The sequence below is a fragment of the Copadichromis virginalis genome, linkage group LG14, assembly GCF_057382275.1.
Source record: "Copadichromis virginalis isolate Kocher_CV1m ecotype Utaka linkage group LG14, C_Virginalis_male_GT1.1, whole genome shotgun sequence".
Taxonomy (NCBI): domain Eukaryota; kingdom Metazoa; phylum Chordata; class Actinopteri; order Cichliformes; family Cichlidae; genus Copadichromis; species Copadichromis virginalis.
In genome coordinates this window covers 8,250,294-8,268,663 of record NC_140631.1, presented here as the reverse complement: position 1 = coordinate 8,268,663, position 18,370 = coordinate 8,250,294, and the positions used below count along the sequence as shown (strand labels likewise).

Genomic DNA, 18,370 nt, shown 5'->3' with positions numbered 1-18,370 from the left:
CCGGTGATGTGGGGCTTCTTAGGCAAGGGGACTATGGTGGAGGACTTCAGGCAGAGTGGGACAGTCGCCTGTGCGAGGGATTTGTTGAAGATCCTGGTGAAGATCCCAGCCAGCTGTTCTGCACAATCCCTCAATATTCGACCTGGCACACCATCAGGACCCGCCGCCTTCCTCGGGTTAACAGCCTGCAGCATGCGCCTCACCTCGTGCTCTTCCAGGGTGAGGGTGGTGCTGCTATGGGTGGCGTGTTGCTGCTGTGGCTCCAATACCTCCGGTACCCTGGTCTCAAAGCGGGCGAAGAAGATATTCAGCTCCTCTGCCAGCTCCAGGTCACCGTCCGCAGCTCCGAGATTGATCTTATAGTTGGTTAGGTGCTGGATGCCTTGCCACACCTGCCGGCTGGTATTACTCTTCAGATGGTCCTCAATCCTCCTCCTATAGTCCCCCTTTGCCTCTCTGATGCCTCTCTTCAGGTTGGATCGGGCTGTGGTGTAGTAATCCCTGTTCCCTGTTGACTGGCAAACATAGTGGAGGTGGACAGGTGTGTGGTCAACCAGCTGTTTTCAGCACACACCTCTGGTGTATTAATGTGCTTTATCCAGCAGAGTGCAGCAGCAGATTTCTATGTGAGTGTGTGTGTGTGTAATGGAAAGAATTCTGTATGCCCTTTGGCAGTGTCTGCACTCCTGATTCAGGAGTTTCGTACATGTGTACATCTGTAAAAATATATTTATGTTCCGGTCTGTCTGCGCTCTGCCTGTGTCTTTTTTATTGTGAGGTACGTATGGGACAAAACATTACACAGCACATGTGGTGAGTGATGTGGAAAACAACCAGGGGAAGGAAAAAAGAAAGAACCGATGGAGCAAAAGGAAAAATATAAAAGGGAATATGAGAAACAGGAAATTAAATGACAGAAATGGGAGGTCAGAGGAGAAAGAGAAAGCAAAATCTAAGGATGAAGTCAAATCACTCATGTCTGTCACTCCCACTCCACAGCTCCAACACTGTGGGAGAGGAACGTGCCGGGAAACTCAGAGAGGAAAGCAGCATAAAAATCCTGCCGACCTTAAATGACGATGTATAAATGATGAAAAACCAGAGGGATTATCAGCCCGCTTCTACCAACAAACATCTTTTTTTATTTTTTTTCACACTGTTCAATAAATACAAAATGTAAACAAGCTTCATATTCATAAACAACAAAGACAACGGGCATCATGAGATCTGACTGAAATTCAAAACAGGAAGAAGAATAACCAGAGCAGAGCAGAGAAGCGCTGAGATCGACTGGAGGTGTTTCAGACCTCTTGCTGTCGAGCAGCACTGATCCGTACGTGAGCGACAGCGGGTGGAACCACAACAATGAAAGCAGCAGACTGTGGCAGAGAGTTTTCAAACCCTGCCAACTTCACTGTCTTGTACATCTTGTATTGCTTATTATTTATATTCTTTACAGGTAAAAAAAAGGAAACACTTGCACGCGCACACATTCACACTGATTTAAGCTGTGCTTCACAAAGAAGCTCTGTCAGTCAAATACAACTAGCTCTCTCAATATTACCAACATTTAAAAGTCCAGCTGGATTTCTGAACACTGAACAGCGTTATCTGTTTACACCATTTGTCCATTTTTTGTTGAGCTGCTTCCAAAAAAATTACAATTAAAAATCCAACACATGATCAAGGCACGAAAATGAAGGCAGCATATAAGTAAATGCTGGTGGGTCGTCTCCGCAGTTTACATTCCTTCACTTATTGAGTCTTTTATTCCATTTTACAGGCCCGCTGTGTCCACGTTGCCTCGTTACAATCCTGAAGCTGATACAGGGTGGGTGTCAGGGGAGGGGAGGGAGGGAGGAAGGAAGACCTCAGAGAGCAGCTCTGGCTTTTTGTCCATCTTGGACGAATAAGGGAGGCTCAGGGATCAGTGGTGTCTCCAGGTTTGTCTTTTGTCTGGAGCCTTCATCACCATGTCATCTTCTTCTTTGTCATCTATAGATAAAAGCAAAATGTGCTGAGCACCCACGAAACAGGAAGTTGTGCTTTTACACTAACACTGTGCAGAAACAGCTTCCAAGTACAACGTTACCCAGCGAGAAGCAAATTCTTTCAGTGCAGATGTTTACATGTAATTAATAGCTATTTACACTCATCACAGATGTTTTATTACATATAAAGCGACCTTTCAAAAGGTCAAGAGAGTGTGCTTACCGAGACATTCGGGGCAGCAGGAGCCCTCTGTGCGGGTGATGTTGGAGCAAGTCAGTAGTGGACATTGTTTCCTCTGACACTTGGTCACACCATGCTGTGGAGAAAAAGGAAGGATTTGTGAAAATAAGCAACATGTGGCAGTAAAGGTTGTTTGTTTCCTCTGATAACATTAGATATACCTGCTGTATTTTCTAGCTGTAAACTCAACACTGAATAAATGCATTAATTGGGTCTCCTTTTTGATAATTTTTTCAGATTATCTGGCTTTTCAGCTACTAAGCACTATTTTCACTACCCACTCTAGCTAACAGAGTTAACTAACTCCATAAGCTAGAATGAGTACGTAGGATACAAAGTTTTTATTAGAGATCTTAACTGAAACCAGCTGTTGCCCACTGGAGCTGGAAATGAGGATGTTGAAAATAGTGAGAGTTGACCAAACAGATTAACCAATACAGAGAGCTGAGAGGTACTTTAAATACTGAACAGCAAAACTGGGGGATGACTCAACACACGCACACACACGCACACACACACACACACACACACACACACACACACACACACACACACACACACACAGCACATTCACATTACTGGCTTCAGTTCCTTATCAGATCTTGTATTCGGTTATCTTGAATACATTTAGTCTGAACTCTCTGGAAACTATGATTCATTTCCTTAGTTATATAATGAAAATATCATCTATCATCCATTAAGTATCAGAAAAACCATTAATAATATAAAAGTAACATTTTGGTAAAGTAAGAGAATTTCCTCTTGTGTCATATTTACTTACATCACACCAGCAGTTGATGCACTTCATCTCCCCAAAGAGTGGCACCCAGGGATGCCAGCTGTCGCTGTTGTGGTAGTAGTTCTTGCCAAATTTGCAGTATCTGGGGCTGTCTGCTTGCATCATGTCACTGTGCTCCAGGGCTGCAGTGGTCCTCTCCTCCTGGGGGCACACCTTGCAGCAGTCGGTGGGGTGACGTCTCACTGGGTGACTGCAGGTCAGCATTGGACATGTCACCTTCTCACAGTGAACCTCTCCTGTAGATCCCTATGGATAAAACACAGCCAACAGCAGGAGGTCAGCAGCAATTTTTAACTTCAGCAGCTGACTTGTTGCTTTTTCCACATAAATAGTTTGGACATATCCCAAGAAAGAACTGATGAGAAATGTATTAAGGCTTCACTTTCTTTGGACTCTAATACAAAACAAATGACCCATTAAGAGCCAGAAAGTAAAGCCAGCCAGATGTGAGGGGATTTATTGATATGTATTTACCTTGCAACTGCACACGGCACATTTAATGTAGCCAAAAGGAGGAACAAAGGGGTGCCATGTGGTCCCAGGGGCATGCATCTTCTGGTCTCCTTCGAAGTAACAACCTGACAGAGAGAAAGGGTTACTGAGGACAGTCAGTAAGAAAATCCCTGAAGGAAAAAAATGCAGCACCGAGACATGCAGAAATAAAGGCAAAATAAAAATGAAAGAAGACCTGTTACACGTTTTATTTTTTACATATGCTGTTATGGTAGTTTATCTTTTACACTCGTGTACGTACAAGAGCCTTTAAATGATCATTTTGGTCTGATTTTTGGTTTAGTAAGAGCAGATATCCTCAATATGATCTTAATGTGATCATCTCTGGCACATAGCTCTGGCAAAAACTGCAGAATCCCCACCCACCTGTTGCTCTAATCTCTTTTATGAGGGGCAGCCAATCAGAAAAAAAGCTGACTGAAAAAAAGAGGAGGAACAGAGCTAAAATGACTTTCACTCAGCAAATAATCCGAGGAGCTTTGTCAAGGCCCAGTATTCTTTCAACTCACGCAGAAGTACTGAAGTAAAGATTAAGAAAAAATTATAGGAGATGGAAACGAGCAAAAAAAAGGTCCCTTTTAAAGAATGAGAAAGAAAGAAGAGCTGAGTTATAGACAGAAGAAGTGGTCCCTACCTTCAGGATGTTCATCAACCCTCTCTGGAACTTTCACGTCTTTGAGCTCCTTCGTCTCTGTACAGGAAAAAGGAAATGGAGGAATTAGTTTGAAGCTTTATGATTGCTGTGGGAATAAAATAGATCCACAAAAAGCAGTATGAAACCTGATGCTGAACTAAAAACGGGCTAACTCACCATCACAGATGGGGCAGCATTTGCCCTCCGGTTTAATGGTTCTGGAGCAGGTCAACGCCGGGCAGATGACTGGATCACAGATCACTGTTCGCTTCTACAGAAAAAAGCCCACAAAGATTTGACACGGACGTGAATTTTACATGACCTGCTTTTTAAATGTTTTAACATTCTATTAAAATGATTCATTTAAACATCAAAAAAACATTTTTTTGTGTTTCTGGTGTTAACCTGGCAGATGCAGGAGAAACACTTGTCATAGTTGGGCGTCCAGCTGGAACCATGAGGGTAGTGCTGGTTCTCAAAGAAGCAGGTATGGGGGTCTTTTTTTAGCTCCTCGGGGTCCTTTGACAGAAAGTCTTCCAACTCCTCCTCCTCCTCCTCCTCTGCCTCGCTCCTGGTCCCAAACTCGCAGTTGTTTGGCACGTGGACCTGGTGAGAGGGAATGTGTGAGGAAAAGAAAGGAAGCGACAGATGGACATGGAGGCCATGAAAGAAAAAGAAGAAGGGGGAGGGGGAGAAATAACAAGAAAGATGGAAAAAAAAAGAAAACAGGAGAAAGCAAGGTTAGAGCAAGAGTGATGTTGGACACAGCTGACTAAAAACCGGTGTCAAGTCATCTATAGTTAATTGTTCTTAAATGGAGCATTTTTGTGCTCCTGAGCAGATGGCTGTTTATGTGTTGGACCTGTTTCCTATTAAAACAGCTGGATACTTCTGTTCCAAGTGTGTGAGAGAGATCACTCTTCTTAGTTCAACTGTTAAACAACATATTGTTCAACAACTACACCTGCAATGCTGCAGCTAGCTTTGCAAGCAGCTGTGGGCTATGGCTGTGAAAGTGTGTTGTTTTGTGTAGGCTAGTAGGCACTAAGTGGGCAATCACGCAACCTCACAAATACAAGGCTTCTTTAGATTGCTAAAAGAAGCTCCCGTTTGCACACATCCAAAATTACACTTCTAAATGTGAAAATCTTAGTGGTTCATCTTTTATATATGACCTGAGATTGAAGTGCCTGTTTTAAAAAAATCCAAAATAAAAACAAACCACAAATTGAGCACGCCAAAGTTGTACATACCTGTCCTCGTATTTCTCCTCTCGGGTTGAGCTTGGTGCTGACCTGGATGAAGGCTGTTCCCTGGTCCAGATGTTTCAGTAATTCAACACTGATGTCCTTTAACACTCCCTGAGCCTTGAGGAGACCAAAAGACAAAAACATTGAGTGGCCTTCTTTACTCCAAATACACTGATGTGCGTAAGGACACATTTATTGTGTACACTGATGTACCTTTGAGCCATAGAAGCCAGTGAGCAGCCTCATGTGGGTGCTATCATCTAGCTCTCCGATCTCAGCCAGTCCGTGGAGGCGGGCGTTCACCGTCAGGTCGTCAGATTGGCTGAGGCCTGCAACAAGTATCTCATAATGCAGGTGGCAGTATTTGTCCACTGACACCCAGGCATGGCCAGAAGCACCTGTTCTTACTGGTGGGGACACAAAGTGGCCAGCTAGAGGGGTGGGCAACTCTGGAAGAAGAAGAAGGAAGCAGTTCAGAATATTTGCATGCATATTGGCATGGTTTTTTACATTAATTTCACAACCTTAATCAATGTATACCATGTCTAGGTGCCTCTAGGCCACTATAAGGGAGGGCCTTGATCTGCCCCCGCAGCTCCCCCTCCTGGCTGTGTGCTGTTGCGACATTGATGAAGAGCTCATTCTGCAGCAGCATGTGCATGTGTCGGGCCTCCAGGCGGCTCCAGCTTCCTATCGCCTGCCCCGTGGCCTTGCTGAACTCTGGCGTTAAATCGCACAGGATGGAGCGCTTGTTTCTCCTACGTGGCTTCAACTCGATGGTGAGGCTGACAACATCGCTGGTGAGCCCTGTGACCTGAACCTGAAGAAGAGGAGAGAGAAAGGTTGAAGTCTAATCACTGTCAGTGTTGCCTGTTTTATTCTAAGGGTGAGGGTTACTGCTGATCTCTCTGTGTTTATGCTTTCCATGTATACATGGAAACATACAGGGTGGGGAGGCCCCAGAACAGAGTCACACTAAACCACATGGAAATAATAATCCTATTTTGACTAAAGTACCTTGACAGAAATGCAGCTGGACCTCTTGCAACACTCAAATAAAATTTGAGTCAAATCCAGTCAAAATATGTATTGCAAGACACATTTGTGAACAACAACAACCCTGCAAAAGTGAGCAGACTCATACCTGGTACTGCAGCGTTCCATTATCATGGAGGTTGAAGATAGCAGATCCCACACCTCCCGTCTTCCCTGGGATCAATGCATCACTGCTGGACATCACACTCTGAATAGCTGAGCCAGAGAAAGACAGATTCATATCAAAAGTCCACTTCAGAGCACATTCCTGCTCACACTACTTATCTAAAATCTGTCACATTCAAGTTTTCTGAGAATAAAAAATATTACAGCCACATACCCATGATTTTATCCATTTACTGAAAAAGAGTCATTGAGAGGGCAGATTAAATTGGACAACTAGTCAGGAGGCGTGTCTGCTTGTGTGGCACTCAGGCCAAATACATATATGTTAGCACACGTGCACACACACACACACATGCATACAATAACCCACCCAAGATTTAAGCTTCAAAATGAGGTAACCTTGGCTGAATGCAGAAGGCTTAAAAGAGTGGGCTGAGAGGACAGAAGGGAATGAGTAAGAGAGGAGAGTGCTGAGAAAAACGTCTGAAAATGACACAGACAGAAAGAAGCCAGAGAAGAGGAAAGATGCCAAAGAGGACAGCAGATGATGGGATAGAGAAATGAAGGGAGAGAGAGTGGGAATGAGAGTGGGAAAAAGTGAGAAGGAGGGGGGGATTGGGTTTGAATTCTTCAGACATAATATCAAGCTGTTAATCACAGGACTGGAACACTGGCAGGGAAACCCACGTCCTGCAGACTGTGACCTTGGCAGTGCAACTGTGTGAGTGACTATGTGAGTGTAAATATGTTACAAACCAGCATCTTCATACATATGTGTCTGTGTATTACAATAAATGTTTCACGCTAATGTGAAATGTCCAAATATGCATTGCACTGAAAGACTGTGTGCATGCTTTAACTGTTTCAGACGATTAAGCTGTCCACAACATTCCTCCAGCCATTCCCCGCGCGCACACGCACACACACACACACACACACACACACACACACACACACACACACACACACACACACGCACGCAAACAGTCTTGGTGGGCCACCAAGTCAAACAGAAGGTCTGTAAACATGGTTTTCCCCCAGCGATAATACTTGAAAGAACCCAGACAGAAAAAAAGTATTTATAGAGGTGAATGACAAAAACAGTCCACAGATGGACGAGCAGCAAACCAACAAACATGTTCTCAGCAGCCTCATTGTCTGGTGCCTTAACACTGCTGGTGACATGTAGGCGAGGATGGACCGATTGCAGTAAATACTTACTATCACAAGATTTTCTGCCTGTGATGAAACCTGAGATTTGCCTGGGATCCTGACCCTCGGCGGCCACAGCGATCTCTAGCTGACCGCGAGATAACCAGAACAACTCACGACTCTTCAGATCTGTCAGCACCTCTGCAAAGTCCGGATCCTGCACACATTGAAAAGTACGAAAAGTTAAATGTGGATAAATATAAAACCATTTTCCTCTTAAAACAAATGCCTTTTCAAATGCTAGCAATAAAAATGTCACATTATGCCTTTTTGGATGTTGTTGACAGGATGTTGGTTCAACACTGGCATGTTACCAGAGTAACGAAACCTCAACTTATTTAAACCAGTTTCCAGCTAAAATAAAAAAAGTTTCTTCATTTTGGGACAATTAAAATGTGATCTGCAGCACAGAGAGCAAAAACAAAAGCCGAAAGACAGTGAAATTGGCTTAAGATAAAATAAATAGGGCAGTCAGAAAGGAATCACGAAGTCAGAACGCATCAAGGGCACAAATGGCTTTCTTACAGAAAGAACACAGATTTAAAATTGCCCCCACTCATACATGCACACTTAAAACTTGAGGCAAAAAATATGGCTTGAATTGCCTTAAAAAGTTTCATACTGAGAGAAATTTGATTTAATGCAGGCTGACCGGTCTCCAAGAAGACGTTGAAAAATGTTGGATTAATAGGACAGATGCACACGAGTGTTGGAGAAATGTTACTTTTATGACCTGTGGGGCCGCAGTTCAATATAAATACACATGTACCATAAATCCACACAGCGAGGGGCTAAAACAGAGTGGGAATGGCGGGGGGTGGGGGGGGTGAATGGACACAATTATGAGAGACGAGGAAATGTGTTGTACAAATAAAGCCAATTATCTTCATCATCATTGCCCAGCTAGAAATAGTGTATGATATGTAATTCATAGTTAAAGTGTGTGTTTTGCGTGTATTTTTCATGGACAGTCTCTCAGAGAAAGAGAGGTGCATCGGCCCTTCACGCAATTCCTGGCAGAATTAAAAACAGGCCCGCCTTTCATCACTCCTCCTCCTCCTCCCTCCATCCATCTCAGCCCCGCAGACCACTAACCACTGACATGTGTGAGGAGTGTGTACGCAGTGCATCCTCTTTACCTCCCTCCTACCCTCCCCTCTTTTCGTCTCCCAGACGTCTCACATCTGTCTCATGCAAAACTACTTGCTAACTTTCTCCCCTCTAGTTTCCTCTCCATCCAGTTTTTTTTTTTAGTCTTGTCTTTTCTGTGATCAGAGCAGCGGCAGTGGCAACATAACTAGGATGTGGTGACAAAACCACATCCATCTCTGAGAGAAGGAGGCGTGGGATGTTCTGTGTCCTAAGTTTTTTAGTGAAAACAACACTGCTCCTCCCCCAGTCACCTTTTAACTTTTAGTCTGTCTCAGATATAAATACATCTATTTTACTTTACCCAAAGTGCCCACTTATTTTACTTGGTGATGGATTGAAGAACATCTATGGCTCTTTTTGAGTACAAAATATAATACCTGTCAACATTTTTCAAAATCTGGCATTTTATTCAGTTCTTTTTCATTTAATTTTCAGCATAATACCCAAATATTTTGTGAAACTGTGACATTAAACTAAAAATTTCCCCTCAATATGCACAGTAACTACCTGTCACTTACGGATGGATGCATTATTTAAAAATAACATTTTTAAATAATTTCCCAGAAGAAACATGAAGAAGAAGTGAGTCTTAAAAAGGAGTGTTGCGAGGTGTGAAATGGTGGCTACACCAAGCTGGGTACTCACATGAGACGTGATGTTGGCTCGGATCTCTCTCAGGATGTGCTGCCGGCACAACAGTTGGACTCGGATGGGCACCAAAATGGGGTCTGAGAAGAGACAGAGTTGTCTCAGTGTCACTCTTTTACATTCCTTGACTTTCATATTAATGCATCTACATTTATAGAAAGATTTCAAGTGAACTTTCTCCTTCCTCTCACCTCTATCTCTGTGTTGGATGAGGCCCTGCAGGATGAGGATGAAATGGAGGTTGTTCTCAGTGTCACTCAGCGTCAACATAGCAATGCCTCCCATGGCTGAATTCTCTTCCTCTGACGTCAGTATTGAACTGAATGTCTCTGTATGTAACACATGTGCACATTAGATCTGCATTCTCTTACAGGACTTGTAAACAAAGCCGGCACATTTTAGCTACATTAATCCACGCGAAGCCTTTTAAGATTACATGAAAATATACACGGCTCTGCTGCTTTGTAAATATTGGGCTTCTTGTGTACTGTGACACAAAGACAAAGGCGTACACATGTCTCAAAAAAAAATGAGCCATTAGAGAGCTACAGCATCCCACATGGATACACACCAGCAAACAGTGCTCTGTGTTTGATGATCCTTCCCTCCACTTCGTCTCGTTGGCCTGTGGACGTGGACATACTGATGTGCATCTGCTCAGACTGCAGCTGTCGCAGTAGAGGCTCAGCCACGTTCTTCCATACTCCACAGATCTACACACACAGAAGCAGGTAGGTGCTTAAAAGATGGAAATCATTTTATACTTCTTCAGGATAGCATGCATGTGGCAAAAACACATATCAGACACCACAGGCACATCTGTTGAATACATCCAACCATTGTATTCTCAATCCTGGGCTGCAAAGCTTCAACATAAAACCTCTCCCTGAGAGCAGAGGGAAGAAATGTGGCGTTGTGCCTGTGCCTCATAACTCAAGAGTTCAGTGGTAATCTCCATTTTAATTAGCGATGTTCTCTGTCCCCCTGCTAAGCAGTGATGTAACATGTGAAAAATCCTCTCTTTCCCCAAAGTTTTGCTTAAGCAAAACCCCCTTCCTTTTCTCATGCCAGAGTGTTTTCTCTAAGGTCCTCTGGCGCTTGACGCTGCCATTTATCTAAAAATAATAACAGGCCCAATTTCTGGGACCTGCATTTAGGGGGCTCCTGCCTCACTGAGCAGGCAGTTCAGGTCTGAAATGGAAAGTGGAGATGTGTGTGTTTTGATGGGAAATGATGCTTAGTGACAAGAGTCAGACCTCGAGGAGCATATGGACATGCATGCACATTTAATACTGTTACATCAACATATCAGTTTACTGATTTATCTGGATAATGCTAGCCTGCTATTAACCTTAAAAACCTGAACGGCCACGTGTTGATGCTAACCGCAATCAGGCTGACTCTGTCATGTTTAAGAATGGGCAATGGAACAGAGAAGAAGTGTCACCGCATGTGTATTTGGCTGTCAGCGAGTGTGTTTATTGTTTATTATTGCAGAGTGAGTTATGAGTGAAGAAGTGGCAGGGTGAGTGCTCATTACACCGGTGCTTAGTTTCCCTTTCTGTCCAGGAGCACTCACGCACATGTAACAGGATGTGAGGAGATGATTTTCTATTCTTACCATGTCGGAGTCTCCCTTGGGGACTCTGTACTCGAAAGCAGGGGTCCCATCTGAGTCCAGGAAGACAATCTTAGTGGGATGGCCCATTCTGGAAAGCCAGAGGGAAATGTAAGCGAAATGCAGGCAGAAAAGTTGACAAACTTTTAATTTATTGAAAATAAATCTTTTTTTTTCACCAATTCCAGTTTTATATTCTATTATACTGACTGCTACTCAAAAAACAAAGTTTGTTTTTACAAAAAATAAAAATATATTAACACAGGAGGTTTGTTTGGAATAAGCTGGAAAGGCGCTGGAATAGTTAGCAACAGGCACTGATATTAGCGTACCTGATCTTTAAAAAAAAGAACAGAACGACATCTGAAGAGAAGCAAAGAGTCTCACCTCTGGTATGTGATGGAAAAGGTCAGGCTGCTTCTGGTCAGAGTAAAGCGAGCTCTGGCAACTCCACTGGAGCTGGGCAGCCACGAGTCCTTCAGTCCTGTCAGCACTGCTACAAAGTCTGCACCACAACAGAATGTTTCATGAGCTGTAGTGTTTTATTCAGGCTCTGTGTCATGTGTGTTCAGGACAATTCTGTCTATTTGTAAGCAGGTGCTCCATATGTACCTGTGCGGCTCTCCCCAGGCCCCACGTCCTCAGAGCTCAGGTAGGATCTATCATTGTATGACTTGTGGAGTTCTTCCTCTCGCTCTTTGCTCTTTCGGGGGAAATATTCAAAGGAGTTCAGCACAGAGTCAATCTGTTTTTTACCACCTATAAAATAAAATAAAAACACTGAAAGTCACTAAAAGAATCTGTAAATTACTGTCAAATAGTGTATAAGCAAATAGACAGTTTCCCAAACTACTGTATTGAAATGTACACTGGCTATACACTGCAAATGTAAGTAATGACCTTGTGTAATTTCAATGATAATATAAGCATGTAAATTTGAAAAAAGTTTAAATGAAGAATGAAGGTAGAATTAAGTTATCTGTACTCTTTGCCTGCATTTATTTCATTTGTACTTTTTCTCACGGGAATAAGTTCAGTTAGGTTATGTTTAGTCTTCTTGTGGATGTGTAATGTGGTTTCCACTGTTTGTGTGGCTAAGAACACTCTAAAGGGTTAGCCAATAACACATGAATAGGACACATGCATGGGAAGAAAAATAAGATGTTTGTCTTTTAACACATAATATAAATCCTGTGTATAATAAGAGTGCAAAAGTTTAAAAAAAAGTTAAATCAAGTTTTTTTTTATTTGATATACTATAATTGGTATATTCTTTTGGAGGCAATGAGTCTGCATATTTTTAAGTAAAGTCAACGTGTCAAAATCGGACAGTGTGTGACTTATCCCACTTCAGTAAATACAAAAGTAAGAAAATGATGTAAATAAACATGTGGTGTAACTCAACTAAATACGAATAAGAAACATTAACTTAAGGTCTTTATTTTGACTTGTGAAATACTTCAGGATGATAAGTCATATGAACTGCACACAGCACGCCAGAGTAAAAGAGCTCTTATTTGAGCCACAAGTTCTTGCATAAGTGAAGCCAAGTCATCAAACTCTGGAAAAAACCCCAACTGCTATTAACTACTTTTATGGTACTGAGATTTCTTTCAGCATCTGCCTTTGAAACAGTGTCAGTACCTGGCAAGATAAACAGCATAAAGACAAACATTTGAAAACACATTGTGCCAAAGTCTGGTTCACACATGACAATAAAACACTGGCTGCTGTGTTTTAAGAATGGATGGAGTGCGAAGCATGTGGATAAAGGGATCGGACAGTGACAAATCTAGGCTGATCATGGCAGGTAGAAATTCCAGAAGAATGAGCAGAGACGGGAGGAAACAAATGAGGCAGAAGACGTCAGACGCCACTTATTTCTTGTTTCTCAGCACGAGGTTGTCTCTTGCAGCAGAGGAGTTTAAGGAGAATTGGGAGCGACACTGGCATGCGATCCTAACAATGACCTGCTGTTTCACACAAACTCTCCTGATGCTATGTGTGGCCTTCGCTGCTTTGCACACACACACACAGACAAAAAGTGACACATAAAGCCCTGCTCATTCAGCCAAATACAGCCTCTCTGATATGTTCTTTGAGAAAGCAATCCACACACTGCCTCTTACTCACTCAAACGCTATTTCACCAAGGCTTTTTTTCCCTGAGGAACTCAACTGGACTGTCTGCTGTGTGATTCACACACACACACACACACACACACACACACACACACACACACACACACACACACACACACACACACCACCTAAAACTCATCTCCAATCTCATAATTCCACTGCTCTACTGGGCACGCTGAAGCCCTTCTGGGCAGCATCACTCTCACTTCTCCCCAGTTGGTAATACTACATGCTCAGGTGCTCACACACACACTTATACACCCACCATTTTCCAACACTTACATAAATATACCAGGTGCAAGGTTGTCAAAGCTAAGACAAACACACTCAACCTTTTCCTTAAAGCTTGACCACAACAGACACGCACACACATATATAAACACACAGTGTCTCCACAGTGTTTTACCTTTACTTTCCATTCCATTACCACACATGCCATGGAGAAAAACACCCATGGAGAATAACACTGCAGCATGAAGGCCCACCCTTTGTGTGTGTGCGTGCGTGTGTGACCATGTGTAAAGCAGCTCTGACTCCCTAATAGGGTGAGACTGTGTGCGCAGCAGTGTGCAGACAAGGTAAGTGACTATGTGAGAATGAGGCTAAATAGGTGGGTGGTGCTTTCAGCTGAGACTGGTTGGAGAAAATGTCCATTTGATGCGGCTGAATGGAAAATCAATTGACTCGCTCATTGTATTCAGCAGCTGTTCTGACGGCGAACAAGCTTACCCAAGGAGGGAAGAAAAACAACAACAACCAAGGAAAAGTTATAGAGAGGAAGAAGAAAAAGAAAGAAATAGAAGTTGAACGGAATAAACAAAAAGAAAGTTGAAAAAATTGCTCTTGTGACAAAAGGGGGGAAACAACTGCTCTCTCCACATACAGTTTGTTTACTGAATTAAGAATGTTCATGCTTGTTTATTCAGCTGCCTGTTTTTCGTGTGTTTAGGACTACTAGAATGGCTTGACATCTACAAAAGCTGAGAGCAGCATTTGAGCTGAGAGGATGATTACCTTGAAGACAGGTTTTGCAGCAGTGACCCGCCAGCTGGACGGGATTGTCGCAGTCCAGGGCCGGACAGTCCTGTTTTATGTTTTTGCAGTTTACCTTTCCCGACACCTTACCACGGCGACTCTTTTGCTGCCAGAGAAAAATAAAAACAAACACACACACATTAGTCAGCTCACCTGGAGTTACAGCTTACTGCAGGGGAAAAAAGTCAAACACAACATGTGGAGTGAGATCACACTAAGCCAAAACTTACAGGTTCACAGTGGCACTGGACACAGTGCATGATGCCAAAGGGCTCCCCCAGGTCTGGGTGCCACTTGTCCTCCAAGGAATAAAAGCGACCTCCAAATGAGCATCCTGCAATGCAAACGGTGTTGATTACACACAGCAAAAATTAGGCGATTACAACCTCATTTCTTTGGCTCTTTCCAAAATAAAGAACTTGATTAGAAAAGCTTAAAAAATGTTTTTCTTTTTGAGATATGCCAAAATTAATTAGGGAACACAACAACAACAAAAAAACTTAAAAAAAAATACATTTTAAAAGATAAGCTGGACTTTCTGATATTTAGAGTTTTCCTACTATGTTCTGTTATAAGTGGTGGAACCTCATATTAAACATGGGCAATGTTTTCAAGGCCGAGCATAAGGCAAATAAGGATTATATTGAACGGAATATCATGCAAAGCTATTCTAGTAAGTTCTAGTAATAAAAAATTAAAACATTTAAAAATAAAAAACACACAACTTAAAAAATAAGGATAATACTCCACTTTAATAGCAAGAAAAAGACTAACTCATTTTTATGACAAACCACAGATACCAGACCACGAGTGCCATTTGCATACTTAAAAACAAATAAATCCCACACATGAGCTCACTGCCCAGACTTGCTGGAAGCTACCAAAACTCCCTGGATGCCTCAAATTTTGGAACTCGAGCTTTGCATCCTGTCTGACCTAAATGATCCAGAGAGAAGTTCCACTCAAACTTTTATCAGAGATTCCCAGATTCCCCAGAAACACACACACGTCTTAATTAATTCAGTGGGCATATTATAAAGATTATACAGTATACTGAACTTCTAGTGAAAAGGATTTTTACAGTACATGATGAGTTCAGTCTACTTTGAAATGAAAGTGAACAATGGGCTGCAACTCTTCCCATATTTTGCCCAAAGTGGATGCGAAGGAACTCCAACACTCTTGCAGAACATGTGAGCCTTTCACTTTAAACCCAGTGTGCTGGAGCAGAGCTACGGCTATAAAATACACATCCATGTCCTAATATGTAGGGACGGGGCTGTATATTGATGTTACAGGGGATAAAAATAGCTTTCAGTGTTGTTATTACTAGGCTGCACTCATAATTAAGTGTTTGTCACGCCGAGTTACCGCAGGAGTATTATAATTATTTTTGGTTAGGGTGACTGTATGTGGTGTGTGCACGCACAAACTTGATGTTACCCTGGCCAGCTTCACTCGAGCTGATGGCTCTCCCCCGCTCACGGCTACCAAGCTGGTTCGCATTATTCTTTCATTAAAGTTACTGCACACTTTAAACAGTCCAGTCGAGTTAAAGGGAGAGCCAAACAGAGAGCCTCGCCACTCCGCGCTGCGCTCAAATAGAGGAGGAGGCTCCGAGGAGCCAGCGGTTGTAATGGAAAGTCGATTGATTTGAGTTTCCAACATGAAATTACACGTTATAACGGGGTGGTTAACGTGGAGTTCCCGCTGCTCTGTGCTCCAGAGTAGTTACCTTATAAAAACCGCGGCGAGCTTATGTACGAAGGGGCTTTCACATATGAATAAAAGACATCGACTGCGGTTATGACTCACATGTTTGCCGCTGGTTTACACATGAAGCAACCTGGAACCGGGAGAGGAAACTAGAAAAAAACGACTGTGTACTACTGCAGCGGAAAAAGCTAACTTTTAAATGTCGAGATTTAACGGTCTTTAAATGTTAGCTAGCTCCGCTATCGGCGCTGCTGTCGCGTGCACAGCTAGAGGGGTGAACTGGGGTCATAACCCCACACCCACGAAACAACTCACGGAAAAATAGACATTTTAACAGTAAGTAATTTTATATCAAATTATGCACATTTTTTAAATACATTCTTCATATAAAAAAAGAAATAATTAATAACAAAAGTTTTAAAACAAACAAAACTTTTAAATTGTTAATTAGCTGCTGCTCAGTGCTGCCCCCTGGGTCACAAACTGTTTACACAGCAGGGGTTATCTGATTTGGAAGCCTGAAACTGATGCTAACAAATGCAGCTTAGGTAGCCAACTTCTTCAGAGGCTTTCAAAGCGTGCGGCCATTTTTATAGCTATTGCTGGTATAAAAAAAAAACGAGTATACTCCAGCTGCCAGCTCAATTCTGCAACACCGCTTTTCTTACGTGGCTTTTCTTACGTTTCCAAAAACAACATACCTGATGTTCCTTTGAAGGGCAGCGGTTCTCTCTCGGGCTGGATGGGCAGAGAGGGAGACTTGAGCCGTGAGGCCGCTCCTCCGTGCAGCCACCACGCGCAGCTCAGCGCGCAAAGCAAGGAGTGGAGTGCGCAGGGAAGCAGCATCACAAACCTCCGCAAAGGACTCCCTTCAAAAACTTCCGAGAAACCGGCTCCTTTAAACCGGGAATTACAGTAATGAGAGGGAATAAAACGTTTCCTCCTTATAACAAAACGTCCTTTGTCGTTAGATGTGAACGTCCGCTGTTGAGAATCATCCGAGTTTCGGCCAGACAAAAAGTTTTCCGTGAGCAGGGCAGTACTTGCACCGTCTTTCCTCGGTACCAGCGGTCTCTTCGCCTTGTCTCGTTTGATTTTATAGGCTGCTTCCCTGACAGCTCCAAACAGCCGGGAGGAGGAGGAAGGGGGAAGATGAAGGGTGGGCCGGGTGATGGGTGAGGGGGTGGATGATGGACAGGGCAATCGACACCCCTATCAACTCAATACGCTGTCGAAACGACTGGGCAGTTACAGCAGTGTGTTTCAACACACATATCTGAGACGAGGTGACGGCATAAATATCTTTCCTGTCATTGAATTAGCTTGGTAAATATTTTTTTTCTGGTTGTTGTTAAAATAAAATAGCTTCTCTGCAACACCCCCCTCCTATTTTTTTCATGTTGCATGTTTGATGTTGAGGTTATAAAGGACCGTGGGTGCTTTTAATAAAGTTTAATACGCTGCTGCTTCGATATTAAATGTGCCAGGTATAATTGTTTTTTGTGTGCCAATCCCGTGCGTGGGAGTTATGCTGCTCTCTTGATTTAGTTATTGTGTAATTGAATCAGTATTGGTGTTATTTAGCGGTGATTACCTATTTATCTGTCCGTTTCCCCAACTTTAATCATTTGGCCTTTGCGCACATTAAAGCGCTGTGCCGTAAGATAAAGTCTAATCTGCTCACCGCGATGAGCGGCACGCTTTCAGCCATCTGACGCCCACGGACATGAGCCACGAGCTCTGGGGAGAAAGTGGGAATCTCCAGCTCATGTACAGTAAGGAATGTGTAAGTGTCCGCTGTTTTCTGTTCCCTTATTTTTTCAAGTGCGTTTGGCGCTGAGACCTAAGTGACTTAACAGAAACAAATGAAAATAGTTGGAATACCTCATGGCAAATTTCTCCTGGCCCTTCTGCAGACCTCTGTGTCCCCCTCCCGCGCAGTTTCCCTTTGGCTTGTCTCGAAGCCATGCCTGCTTGAACGATTCCACTTAAAATCACATGTATTTTAAAATAAAATGTATTCATTTGTGGATGTGTTGGGGGCTATTTAACATAAAGTCTTTAAAAAAATTCACCACGTCAACAACAAGTGAATTTTATTAGGGACTATTTAGCCCTGGGAAATATCTCCATCAAACACAAGTAGCGGTTTACAGTCCAGTTCCTCACTGTGGTCCCTACAGAGGGGAGCCCAAAACAAACTGGTCAGGTTTACATTACAATAGTGCTGCTTTGGTTTATACCACAGGGTTCAGGAAA

At 42.9% G+C, this 18,370-nt stretch overlaps 1 protein-coding gene across 2 annotated transcripts; it reads right to left on the bottom strand.

Moving 5' to 3' along the window:
* Positions 1-1,119: 1,119 nt before the first annotated feature.
* chrd (chordin) lies at positions 1,120-17,207 on the bottom strand. Of its 2 annotated transcripts, none has more exons than XM_085479174.1 (21): positions 16,813-17,207; positions 14,626-14,729; positions 14,375-14,501; positions 11,832-11,978; positions 11,607-11,724; positions 11,223-11,310; positions 10,173-10,314; positions 9,793-9,930; positions 9,599-9,681; positions 7,811-7,958; positions 6,573-6,679; positions 5,969-6,248; positions 5,642-5,877; positions 5,432-5,545; positions 4,584-4,784; positions 4,356-4,449; positions 4,179-4,235; positions 3,506-3,609; positions 3,014-3,277; positions 2,215-2,308; positions 1,120-1,995 (listed from the first exon to the last, which is right to left on the bottom strand). In XM_085479174.1, the coding sequence occupies exons 1-21, from the start codon at positions 16,955-16,957 to the stop codon at positions 1,928-1,930; spliced, it is 2,859 nt and encodes a 952-aa protein (XP_085335300.1). In that variant the 5' UTR covers positions 16,958-17,207; the 3' UTR covers positions 1,120-1,927. The 2 variants fall into 2 exon arrangements, with proteins under 2 accessions (XP_085335300.1, XP_085335301.1); XM_085479175.1 differs by lacking the exon at positions 16,813-17,207 and adding an exon at positions 16,211-16,369.
* Positions 17,208-18,370: the final 1,163 nt, after the last annotated feature.